Source organism: Myotis davidii, unplaced genomic scaffold (assembly GCF_000327345.1).
Source record: "Myotis davidii unplaced genomic scaffold, ASM32734v1 scaffold196, whole genome shotgun sequence".
In the NCBI taxonomy this organism is placed as follows: Eukaryota; Metazoa; Chordata; class Mammalia; order Chiroptera; family Vespertilionidae; genus Myotis; species Myotis davidii.
In genome coordinates, this window is record NW_006288258.1 from 525,518 (window position 1) to 539,450 (window position 13,933).

General features: G+C 32.1%; 1 protein-coding gene across 9 annotated transcripts in view; it reads left to right on the top strand.

The window, feature by feature from the left end:
• STXBP5 (syntaxin binding protein 5) overlaps positions 1-13,933 on the top strand; it is a 156,882-nt gene that overhangs the window by 104,099 nt on the left and 38,850 nt on the right. For 6 of the 9 annotated variants that reach the window (XM_015561611.1, XM_015561605.1, XM_015561607.1 and 3 more), the window contains 3 exons: positions 4,083-4,148; positions 8,812-8,871; positions 8,973-9,020. In XM_015561611.1, coding sequence (XP_015417097.1) covers positions 4,083-4,148; positions 8,812-8,871; positions 8,973-9,020 — 174 coding nt within the window. The remainder of the gene's footprint in view (positions 1-4,082; positions 4,149-8,811; positions 8,872-8,972; positions 9,021-13,933) is intronic. The other 3 variants (XM_015561608.1, XM_015561609.1, XM_015561606.1) reach the window with 2 other exon arrangements.

The window sequence follows — 13,933 nt, forward strand, 5'->3', positions numbered from 1 at the left end:
ATACCATTCTAGTATCTTTGTTTCCTTCTTTCCCTCCTGCTTTTCATTGCTTCACTAAGGTGTGCTGATTGTGACTTTTTGCATATCCGGCCTTTCTAGCTTTTATTCTGACTTTTTGAAAAAACTCCATTCTTCTTTTTTAAGTAAGTCATTTATTCCATGTCAGTAAAATCATGGCATATTTACTTTTGTCTACAAAATAGTTGTTTTTTTCCCCCATTTATTTTTTGAAAAGGTTATTAAATAATATATCATTACTTAAATTCATCTCATTGATTGTATATGAAAATGGCTATTGAAATGTTTGTATCCCAGTCCAGATTCTTTATGCAGAAACTAATATTTAGTGTTACAAAGTTAGAACATTGTCTTGAGAGAAGTTTTTTGGAGTGAATCAATACTTTTAAACAATTTTACCACAAACCCATAGAAAAGTTTATTACTCCCAAAATTAATTTCTATTTTCCTTGATAGCTCATTGTAGTTTACATAAAATTGCTAGAAACCAAATACTTAAATGTATCCAGGGATAAATACCAATTTTACATTGTAATTTAAAAATATTTTTTTCTTAAATTTCATGGCATTCTACTTTATTCTCTAGTAAACTCTATATTATTTGTATTATTCTTTGATTCACTTTATGATGAAGAGTTAGTCCTCCTGTGCCTAAACATCTGAGTTTTTCTTTATCAGTTTCAGATATTTAATTATTGTCATTATTCTTGCTTTAATAATATTTAGGATTATATTTTAAATTAAATAAAAGTTATTTTAAAATATGCCTTAACATTAAGAGTATGTTTGTCTTAATTTTAAAATTAAGTGGAGAGTACTTGGTACTAAAATTATTTAATTGCAATGATATTAAATTATAGTCTTATTAAAGTATATATTTTATAATATTTTCTTGAAGTGTAACCCAAATATTATCAAACTATTCTTCTGTCTTTTTAATAGATCAGTTTGAGTGGAGAAATTTTTGCTATCAATAGATGCTAATGTATTTTCATAAATAATAGGTGTCACTTATGAAATTATTTTATAAGATAAAACATTACTGTTTAAGTATTTCATAGCTATATTAAATATAATTGAACCATTGACTAAAATATACAGTGTTTTTATAATAAAATTTATGAAACTGTCACAGGGACAAGTCCTGTTGAAGTATTTCAACTACCCATATATTTGCTAGTTTTAATTCTACTAAAAGTAAAATGTGATAATATGTGTCTAATTTTGCCGCCCACTTTTTCACTCCATGAAGGACACAAAAGAAAAATTTCTATTCTGAATATATTCTAAACTCCAAATAGATCGAATTAGTAATGTGAAAGCAATAGACTTATGAGAAAATGTGCTTACTTGGTCTTGGAAGTTGATAATTATAAAAAAGATCTAAACTTTAGAAAAGATATTTTCAAAATATATGAGAGGAAGCTCTAAAAATGTTTTTGACTATACAATTGCAAGTACTTTCAGGTAGGTTCAATATTTTCAATAAGATAGAAAAAGATCTGCTCTCTGAGCAACTTTCAAATATGCAATACAGTATTATTAACTACTAGAGGCCCAGTGTATGAATTCGTGCACCAGTGGCATCCCTCAACCTGGCCTGCGGGATTGAGCTGAAATCAACTCTCCAACAAGCCCCTAAGGGATCCTGGATTGTGAGAGGGCGCAGGCCAGGCCGAGGGACCCCACTAGTGCACGATTGGGGCAAGGGAGGGATGTGGGAGGTTGCCAGCCAGGGAGGGACCATGGAGGGCTCCAGGGTTCAATTGGCCAGACCCTAGCAGCAAGCTAACCTACCAGTCGGCACGTCTGCCCCCTGATGGTCATTGCACATCATAGTGACTGGTTGACCGGTCAACTCTCTGCTCCCTGGTGATCAGTGCACATCATAGCAAGTGGTTGAGCAGCCTTAGCATATCATTTGCATATTATGCTTTGATTGGTTGAACAGACGACCAGAAGACCGGACACTTAGCATACTAGGTTTTTATTATATAGGATAGTCACTGTGTTATATATTACATCCCCATGGCCTATTTTTTAAACAGGAAATTTGTACCTTTGACCCATTCACACATTTGTCCCATCTCCATGTCCCCTCACCTCTGGCAATCACCAATCTGTTTTTTTCTATCTATGAGCTTGCGGGGATTCTTTTGTTTTGTTTTAGTTTTTGTTTTTTTGGCTCACATATAAGTGAGATCATAAAATATTTTGTCTTCCTCTGTCTAACTTATTTCATTTAGCATAATGCCCTTGAGGTCCATCCATGTAGTTGCAGATGGCAAAATTTCATTCTTTTTAGTGATATTTCATATTCTTATCCTATGCATTCATAGGTTGTTTCCATATATCACTACTATTTAGAGACCTGCCATCATTTATTTATAAGCAAATATTTTGTCAGAGATTAAATGCATACCTATAATTTCATCTATCACTTTAGAACTATAGAAACTAGATTTTCCAGAAACACTAGTTTGATGAACTTTGAAAAGCTAACTGATTGTCATTCAAAAACTTTCTACCCAATGAAGACAAATAATATAATGTTCAAAATAGGAAACACTTCTAATAAACCAATTCAGTACTCAGTTTTTTCTGAAAATATTATAAGTCTTAGCTTTCTTGGTGTCTGTAGACATTGTGACATCATGTCTTTTACCAAAGGAATGGAAAAGCAGATACTGGTCGTGTATCTACGTCAGCGATTTTCAACCAATGTGCCACAAGAATTTTTTTTTAAATATATTTTATTGATTTTTTTACAGAGAGGAAGGGAGAAGGATAGAAAGTTAGAAACATCGATGAGAGAGAAACATTGATCAGCTGCCTCCTGCACACCCCCTACTGGGGATGTGCCTGCGACCAAGGTACATGCCCTTGACTGGAATCAAACCCGAGACCCCTCAGTCTGCAGGCTGACGCTCTATCCACTGAGCCAAACTGGTTTGGGCAAGAATTTTTAAAACATGCAATACCTGACTGTTTAGTTAGGGTCACTGACCTTTTTCCCCTTAGATTGTAAAATAATAAAACGACAATAGCTAACACAACAATAGCCATCGGGTGTAAATGAGTGTAAATTATACCTACTTTTTGGTCAGTCCACAAAAATACATATTTTGGTGTGCCACAAAATATTAGTAATTAGTTTATGTGTGCCAATAGTGAAAAAGATTGAAAATCACTGGTCTATATGATACCTAATTTTTTGAAAAGCTCAGATGTGTAACCTCTTCTCTGTTGCCCAACTGTGCCAAACTTTTAATGGGTTTATTTGTAATTTTTAAAGAATATGCAGAAATTCTTTTCATTTGAATCACCAAATTAATATCTATACTAATTGTTTACTTTGCATTTTGACATGTCTTTTACTTCTTGTCTTGCTGTGTTTTCTCCTCTAAATTTAGGCCATGGTATAGATAGATTAGTTTTATATAATTCACTTATTTCTGTATATAATTCACTTATTTCTGTAAAAAGGAAGTAGTTCTGTAGAGCTTTTTAAAAAGGTGATGGCATAGTTTTTAAGAGGTTCCACCTTGCAAGATAACTAATGTTCAGTATTTTAAAATTAACGATTTGGAAGTACAAAATATATGTTTAATTACGATTCAAAAATATGTAAGGGAGATGTTAGAATTATACATAGGGGAGACCACTTTGAATTGAGAGTCCCTATGATGTAACAATCACCAGACTTATTACCAGTATTTATTCTTCAAGAGAAATCCAATAATAATTATATCATATGCCTCTCAAATTACTGATTTTAAACAAAGTCTTGCATTATGTCTAATGTTTCTTGAAGAATAGCAAATTATCTCTTGAAAATTCTGTTTTTTATTTGTTTAACTGATGATTGCTGTATTAGTTTGAGGTGTTTTAATATCAAGATTTTCTTATGTTTCTATCTCAAAAATATTGAGCATAGTAGCAGGTGTTTATTAATCTTCTGGGTTTTTTAAATGGACAGTCATTTAATGTGTACTACAAATAGTAGATAAAACTGCATTTATGTAAATTTGTGATGTGACTTTGTTTTTGGTTTTGTTTTTTAGCAGGTCTGTGTGATATTAATGAAGGGACTGTAGTCCCAGAGGATCGCTGCAAATCTCCAACTTCTGGTAATTTGAGTTTTATTTCATTAACATTATAATTCTACAAAAATCAACATAGCATGTCAGTATTCCGTTTTATAGGTACGGATTTAAAATACAACTATAAGAAGCTTTGGTGTCGAATATTTACTCTTACAAATCATTTCAGTATTTTTTGCTTTTTCATTAAGTGAAAAGAAATGCCCTAGATAAAAATCTACAGCTATTACCTATTAAGAGTCATATAGCTATTTACTTAGGTTTGTACTAGTTATACATTTTTTAGAGAAAATAGATTTTACTTTTTACCAGTGGATCAGATGGTTTAGTTATCTAACCTTGTCTTTGCTTTAGCCATGCCTGTCATCATTTGGTAGAAGACTACTCTAATCCTCCTGTAATGTCCATTTAAATATGAAAGATATTTAACATTTGTGTTCTACTGGTGACTGTCGACAGTTAGAATAATTGAAGACTATTTATATTTTTTCTTATTTTTTATAAAAGTAATATTTAATATAATTTTATAGCTATATTAAAGCAATTGTCCTTTTTAATTATATATAGGACTTTATGTAACCTATTTATATATTGGTATTTTAGAGAAACTTTTAGTAGCTTTTCAGTCTTCATAAGATTAAGAGGACCCTGAATTTATTATGTTTTCAGTGGATTGAAACTTTGCTAATCTTTAATAAAGTTGACTTCATAATTTTAGCTACCATATTTATTAAATCATTCTGGTTGGAAATTTTCATCAACTTTCTACTAGAAAGATTGTTCTTAACATAAGGTAAATTGTTCTTAGATTCTGATCCTTAGCTGGTTCTACTACATCAGAATTCTAAGAATGGGAAATATTGAGAAGTATGTTTTACTTTACTCTCTTAATACTTCAGATTAGCATTTTATTAGTTACAGGACTTAAAAAGGTTTTCCTTTTAATTGCATTTTCCTGATATTGCACAAGTGAACCATTCCTTAAAATATATCTAACTTCTGGTTTTCTTGAATCTTTAAATTTCATATTTAAATTCACTTATCAAGCTAATGAAATATATTGAGCCATAGAAATCATTCACATAATTAGCACCTAATATTAAGTCTGAGCATTGATAGAATAAAATCTGAATGAATGATATGGAGTAGAGTAACTGTATTTTCCACCTTACAGGACTAGAGTTACTTCAGAATAAAATTCTGTAAACCTACCCCTTTGACACTATATTGTTAATAGCTTGTACCTTCCACTGCCTGTCTGTTTTTAAATAGTTAATAACAGTCTTTGCTACCTATCATAGGCCAGTTGTCTTACTATTTGTAACGTTTGCCTTCATTCCTATTAGCATTCTAATAAAGAAATAAAGGGATAATTTATATGAACACAATCCTGCTAATTTAGGATGGTCAGAAAAGAAAAATGGCTGGAGTGAGTTTGAGGTGAATGTGAAGAACCACAAGAGGATCATGTTATTAAAACCCTGGAAAGTAGTAATTAAATTACTAGCTTCAAATACTTTCTGTAGTGCAGTAGAAAATAAATAAGACAAATAGTTAAATGATACAGTATAGATTATTAAAACCAATATAGCTAATAGAAAACTCTTTGTATCAATGAGAGAAGAGGAAATGTATAACAGTGGGTTGAAAGTTAAAATGAGTTCCTTAAACACTAAAAAGGACCAATATTATAGAAATGAATTAGAGGCCTGGTGTGGGCCCTCTCACAGTCTGGGACCCCTCGGAGATAACCACCTGCTGGCTTAGGCCCCCTCCACGGGTGGCAGATGGCAGACTTGATCCCTCGGTGCCTGCCCCGCCTCCCCGGGTCACACACACGGCAGGGCCAATCCGGGGGTTGGGGCGCCACCCCGGATAGGGTTGCACACGTTACGCTTGGGTGGGCCAGCCGATCGCTGCTCCCCCGCATGGCCGCTCCAGGTCGGGTTGCACACGGAACATCTGGGCGGGCCGGCCGATTGCTGCTGCCCCACATAGCCACCCCAGGTCAAGTCGCACATGGGATGCCCGGATGGAGGCCAGGCTGCTGCACCGCCCGGCTGCCCCAGGTTGGGTCACACATGGACGCCCGCTGCCCTGGGTCGCAGATAGCAAGCCCAGATGGCGGCGGGGCTGGTGGGATGGGGCTGTCCCGCCCTGCCTGCAGTATGCAAATTAAGTGCCATCTTTGTTGGTGGCTAATTTGCATATCATGCTGATTAGTCGATGGGAGGCATAGCAAAGGTACGGTCAATTACCATGTTTGTCTACTATTAGATAGGATATGCCCTTTTTCAAAACCAGTGCATTTACTCAAAAGAATACATATAAATGAAGAGGAACTTTTTTGAAAAGGTTTTAAATCTCTTGGTCAAGTTTTGTGATCTCAACAGTTTAGTCAGTGTTAAAGTTATATTAAAAATCGTTTGCCTTTCCCCATTTATTTTTAAATAATCAATCTCTCTGAAATACAAAATTAATTCTGCCTTCCTGAATTAACATTGAAAATTATTACTTCCATCTCTTTGATCTTTATTTTTAAAAGCTCCCATTGCTTCACTGAACACTTTAGTAGGGTTGGAATTTTTATTTTAGCACTGCATTCAAAATTTGTGTGTGTATTTATGTTAAAATGATTAAAAAAAAACACATTTGTCAGATTACTTCAAATTGCAAAAGCCACACATACCATGATATAAATGGTGCCTTCATGAATTGCCATGTACCCTAGAGAAAAAACAAAAAGCTGTGTATATTTTCTATGTTTATTTAATCATAGTAATTTGGTAAATGTATTCAAGTAGGACACGCTCAAAACAATTTTGGACCTTTTTTATGAGATAGCACAGAAGTATAAGCAGTGCTGGGCATTTTTAGTTAGGGGAAAAATCTATAAATCTGCTTTTTAAATTTACAGTTATGGAAATACTAGACATAGTTTTATACTTATGTTTAGATATGTTATCTTGTTACTTCTCTACTTTCCAATATATGAAAAAAAACAAGTATTAATAACTTTTGTACATTCATGTGGCTGTAGTTAGTATCAGAAATGACAGTGATATTATAAAATATATAGCATCATATCATAACCATATTTCTCTTTACATCTGAATTATATTTATATGAAAAATAAGTGTGTTATTTCTATTCCTGAAAGTGTTACTGAGCTCACTGTAACTTATGTGATTTTTTTATATAGGATTTATGAGGACCTATAAATGCTGTTTAGCAAAAGTATGTGGTTTTTAAAGAGTAATCTTTTAAGACTCTCATAAAGTGATTAGATCCTGCCATTGTTGGCAGGTTTTACTTTGTCTGTGAAAAGCCACTTCACAAGTTTTTGTCACAAGGGAAATTTTGACCTTATTTATTAAGGTTCAGTACTTTCACTAGGATAAAAAAGGAAATAAAAACAGAAAAACGTTTTTATTTATTGCCAGTTCTATTTGAGACTTTGCTTCTAATAGAAAAGCTTTATTCTTTCAGCAAATGTTTACTTAATGGTTTCTAGAGGTAAAGATTGCACTGAGTGCAAAGGGGATGCAAAGATAAATCAGTTGGGGGACCAGTTTTTCAGAAATTCAGTCCAGGGAGAAGGTCATAATGTGTAAACTTAAAATATAAGGTATTAATTCATTAACATTAGATAAAGTGTTATGGGAATTCAGAGGAATAGGAGTGATTTATTTACAACTGAGGGGATTGAAAAATTTAATGGATGCGATCATTTTAACTGTTTTATAAAGAATTGTTTAATTCTAATTAGTCAACTAGAATACTACTTAGGAATGCATTTATAATAAAAGATATGTGTTCAAAATTAAATACTATGAAAAATTAGAAACACCTTTTTAAAGAAAATGACAAATAAAATCATAATTATAAAAATTATTAGACCTGACCAGATGGCTCAGTTGGTTGGAGAATGATCCTATACACCAAAAGGTTGCAGGTTTGATTCCCAGTCAGGGCACATACCTGGGTTGCAGGTTCAGTCCCAAGTCAGGGCTCAGACAGGAGGCATGGATGTTTCTCTTTCTTTCTCTCTCTCCTTCCTCTCTCTCTTAAAAAAAAAAATATTAGAAGTCACAGATGAAATAAAATTTTATATTTCTTAACCTTATAAATTTAAATAAATATTTGAACATAGCTAAACTTATAAGTACTACCCTCAGTATTTTAAAGGCCTTTATGGTAATAATTGAATTTGTATATTCTTTTGAAGTTTATATCTAGAAAGCTAACTCTCAATTTTACCAGTATAGTACTTGTACAGGATTCTGAGTTCTACTAGATAAACTTTATTCAGTTAACTAATATCAAGAACTTTACATTTTCTTCCAGAAACAGTTAACCACTACTTTATATTTTTCTTTTTCTGTTCTCTAACGTACAGTATTTACCAAAATTTTTCCCAATTGATGTAACTTATAAAAATATTATAGAGTTGTTATTTATATATACTAGTGATTTGTCTACCATGAAAGATAATGCAATATTGATTTCCATTCTTACTGTAATATTATAAGAATTCTTGTTAACTATATACATGACATTTCTTTGTGGCCAATCATATAGAAACTTGTTTTAGAGGTTACCAGATTATTTTGTTTGTATTTGTCCCTGTGACAACTCAGTGTTTGTGACTGACTGTTTGCCTGTTCCTTCTATTGTTTTCATTGTGTAGGTTCTTCATCACCACACAATTCAGATGATGAACAAAAAATGAATAATTTTATAGAAAAGGGTATAGTATCTTTATTTTACAGTATTTATTTTAATTATGTTTAATTTATTTAGTTTATGTTGACTAGATTTTGACATTTTATATCAAAATATTATTTTCAGTGAAGACCAAAAGCAGAAAGTTTTCCAAGATGGTAGCCAGTGATATAGGTAGGAAATAGAAATTTCTGTTTTGTTTCTAATTCTTGCTATATGCAATGTTAACTCAATACCGAAAAATTATCTAATGCATTGCATTTGTATATATTAATTTGTTATTCCTGTGCTAAACAATCTCTTGGGCTGTGTTTCTTCTAAACTCAGAGCAATAATTATTAAAAAATCAGTTAAATTGGGTTGCAGTTCTTCCTCTGACTTGTGTGAATTTTTCTATTAATTTTCATTTTTGCTCTACTTTAAAATAAGCAGGGTTCAATTTATGACATAAGTAGTACAATTTTATACCCTCAAGTTTTAAATATATTACAGTTTTATTTATATTTTTCTACCTTTATTCCATTTTCCTCATATTATCAAGACCTTAAATTTCAAGGAAATGCTTCTCTAAAAAACTGACTCTTTTAATCTGTAATCTTCACTATCCTTGAGTTAATGAGAATTTTAGGACCGCCCCTCCACCCCCCCAGTAAAAATGAGTGATGGAGAGTATTTTATATTAATCATTTTGTCTTCATGAATGTCCTTTGAAATGAATTGCTCACTCTAAGGTTTTCAAAGTTTAAAAATGATCGATATATAACTAAACCTTGGGGACATAATAAAACTAGGGTTTTTTGGTCTAAAAATTTCAATATTCTCTGAAATTTTTTAAAAACTTAAGGAACACCGTTTTTTGAAAAGAGAATAAATTTAATTTTTTATTTAAATCCAAAATTTTTATTATACTGTTACTATATTACTTATTTCCTCCAAAATTTCCATCATATAGTTCTTGAATTGTATTAAGTTGGATGAATTTCTAGGCAACTGAAATAGATTTACTTTTTCCCAACTGATAAAGTTTACTATATAGTGAAGTTAAGTTGTAAACATTCTTAGAAGTAGTGTCCATATTGTCAGCATTTTGTAAATTGAACCCTGTTTAGTCGTATTAACGTTGGCTGATTTAGCACCTTTGGTCATTTTTTAAATAAGGTGGTTTACTCTTGGGCAAAGGACTCTTCATTTGTGGAGAATCAACTATTTTACCTCTTTGTATTTGTGGGATTTTAGTGAATCAATGGGTAATAGTTAACTCATTTAAATTATGTACTAACACTACAGCATAATACTTTTCAGCAAATTTTCTTTATAATATGTTCTATCTTAATATTTTAGAACTTATTTGCTGTTATATAATGTAAATAGTTACAAGGGACTTGGCTACATACAATTTACCAAAGAACTTTTAAAATTTTGTTACCTAGAAGTTTTACCTTGCATGAAAGTGACTGTACATAATTAAATTTTTGGAATAATTTCTATGTCTGATTTTTTATTCTGGGGTTATATTTCCTTTGTTAAATATAATGACTGCCTTTCATTTTCCCCAGTATTTTGAATGGAATATGTAATCATGGAATGTCTGAGCTTGAATATTTGAAAGACATCATTTAACAAATTTATTAGGACAAATTTATTGAAAGGATACTTCTTTGATAATGGTCTCACTTTATTTTTATGTTATTAGCAAGTTTTTCTTTTTGTCATGCCAGTTTTTATAGTTATATTCATTGGGAAATGTTAACCTTATTTATCTTTTCAAGCTTTGTTGGTTATGCAGTTATACATAAGTTATTTTTTATCTTCAGAAACCACTGTTAAATCTTCTATTTTACATATAATTTTCGTTTTGGTTGGAATCTTTCAGTGTCTTTTTAATTCCAAGGTATATCCCAAGGTATATAGAAGAAAAGCTCACTTCTAAATTTGTTCTTCATTCTAATGGAGCCTGCCTATTTTATACTATAAAGTTTTTGCCATTTAAAAAAAATGACACAATTTATCTCCCTACTTCAACGTCAAGTTTTGTAATAAGACTTAGCATAAGATATACTATTGAGGAAACACATAAAATGTCAATGAAACATTGGGAAAAAATTCATAGGATTGCCTGAAGACCTTTCTATGGAAATGTGTTTTCCATGAGAAGCTAATGGTGTCAGAAGTGTTAAGACTCCTTGGGCATTCTGAACTCACTGTTTCCTATCATCTAATTTCATACTTGCTCTGTAGTATCTTGAACCTCATAGAACGATCACCTCTCTCTTTCTCAATCTACAAACATTTATAGCTTCAGCTTTAGGCAATTATGCAGTGGCCTAATAGAGTAAGGCATAAGAATTAAGCCGAGAACACCCGATGTTGACCACTGGTAAGAGAACCACTCTGTGCAAAAGGCTGACAGAATATCTTGTCCCTGAAAATGTCCCTTAGTTTCACCTACTCTTTGAAAGTAACGGCAGTTGCTGTCATGCTGGAGAGGGTAGGGAGAAAAGAGTGGGTTGCAGAATGCCATTCTCGCTTTAACAGTCTGACTCAAGCATGGAAAACGAACCCTGTTTTTACTGCCTGACATTCAGCTGAGGTAGCTGAGATGATAATAATTTTTTTAAAAAATATACTTAGCAATTAATTTAATTTACTCTGTAACTTGTTTTTTTTTCACCCTGTTTGACAAACGAGGAAACTTGAGAGGTAGAGCTTAAGCAATGTATTTATTGTTACACAACTAGCCAGGATTTACACCCAACTAGTCTAACTTTACTTTTTGTCCTCTTCGACACTATACAACCTTACTTCTTAAGACAATTTATTGAACGATTCAAAAACAAATCTATTGTGTGATTTGCAGCTAGATCTTCTGGTTATGGCCCTGTTCTATCGGCATGGCTTGTATTAGGTTCTGTCTTAGCACCAGATTATGGAGGCCATCTTGGTACCCATCACCCAAACATAATGTACAATGTCTGGAAGTCGCCTTTCCTCGAAGACCAAACTCCAAGGAAAGTAGAGCAAACAGTACAGTCCCCTAACCCGTCTACCCATAGCCTAGCTTCATTGTTCGTTTCTTGACTGATAGCTAAGTCAGGTAAATGACACTGACAATGACTTTGTTGTTCATGCATAAGAGCAGCCTAAGAAGACATATCTTTAGTCTTGTGACTTTAACAGCAAAAATATAGCAGAATGTAATGCAGTTGCAGCATTCCTAAAGAAAGGTACATGCCTGTAATACATATCCAGTGATTTGTTTGGCCTATTCATATCTTATGATTAATTTTTGTCAGTAAAATTTTAAAGCACATTTCCAAAGTCAATAACTTTCCTATAGTGTTAGAAATGTCTGTAAGTCATTTAGAAAATAAGTTTGTTACCAATTTTTTATCTGCTCGTTATTTAAATTTTATAAAATTTTGGAAGTATGGAAGTTTGTAAAGCTTTTTGTTATTTAAATTCATATAAAAATAGTCCTGAAATATTTATCTTTGTTAAAGTATTAATCCAGTTAATCATGACATTCTTATGCATAAAATATGATCTAGATGTTTGCTAGATTTTGACTGCATGATTAACCTTTCCTAAAACTTATTAATTCTATTTCATGATGATTCTGTTTTATTCTGAAAGATTTCCAGCTGGATTCTGTAGGCTACAACCCTGCTCATGTCTAATTTTATTATTAATTTTCATATAGAAGAAATGATTACCAAATTAATTACATAATGCTATGAAGGGGAAATAATATTAGAGGTTAAAGAATAAAGATTCAAAAGTATAGCGAGTTGAGTGCTGTGATAAAACAAATAGAAATAATAGCTCTATTTAAGGAATGGCTCCTAAGTTACACTATACTATATATTTTTAATATGGTAGTTGTTAATATAATATAAGCAGCATTATATACTTCCAAGACCCTTTTTATCTTTCAGATTTCGAGTTAGCAATTAATTGGGTAATATTGGATTTTCTTTCTTAGAAAAAATTTTGAAGTTCATAAAATGAAGATAATTTTCATTAGTCCAAGTGCTATTTTTAGTAGTTCTCTTATACATGAATCCCAATGATTTCTTTTTTAAATTAAAGTGTTCTAACTTAACTGAAATCTGCTCTTTGTCATTATATTCTAAACCACTAACTCATTAATATTATAATTTTAAAGCAGCTCAAGTCCCTTTAATTTTCATGAAAGAAATTGAGTCTCAAACAAGTTAAATGGCATATCCAAAGTAATATCCCATAGTAATGACTTAAATCAGGAACAGAATCCAGGACTCTTGACAGTTGTTTTATTATAGCTGTCTCCCCTCTCATGGAGTCTTCCTTGTGCGGTCTTCCCAATTCTTTTATATTTAAAGTTGAAAAACAAATTCTTAGAAGCCCATTTGCAGTTTGCTATATGAATGAAAACTATCAAATTAATTTAGAATTTTAAGTTATAAAATCATTCCAGTTCATTTAAAAACTCTAATTAGTACTGACATTTCTACTTGATATTCCCCAATATTTAATCTAAAATGTGGCTGTTAAAGTATAGAAGTTTATATTTAATCCACAATATGGCCATTGAAAGAATAAAAGCTCATCTTGAAAGAGAAGACAAGTCAAATGTGCAGTAATGCCATTTTACAGGTAACCTCAATATTTTCTACTTTGAAAGATTATTAGTTACCCTTAGTTGGTCAAGAACTAAATTTCATAGACATATACTTTAAAACAATTACATAAAACTGAGTCCCTCTAATGAATTCTTTTTCTTTTTCGGGATAACTAAAATCTGAAGAGTATGGCATATTTTGTATTCACATTTTAATTTTATTTCTGATGTATTTTCTGACAAATCTACACTAATAAAAGAGAAAAATGGTAATTGGCGTATGATGCTACCCTTTTCATTGGCTAATCAGGGCTATATGCACATTAACTGCCAACTAAGATTGGCAGTTAACTGCCAACAAGATGGCGGTTAACTACCAAGAAGATGGCGGTTAATTTGCATATGTAGGCACAATGCAGGGAGGCGAAAGGGAAAGCAGGAAGAAGCCCCCTGCCACTGACAGTGATCGGAAACCCAGGGGGGAGCT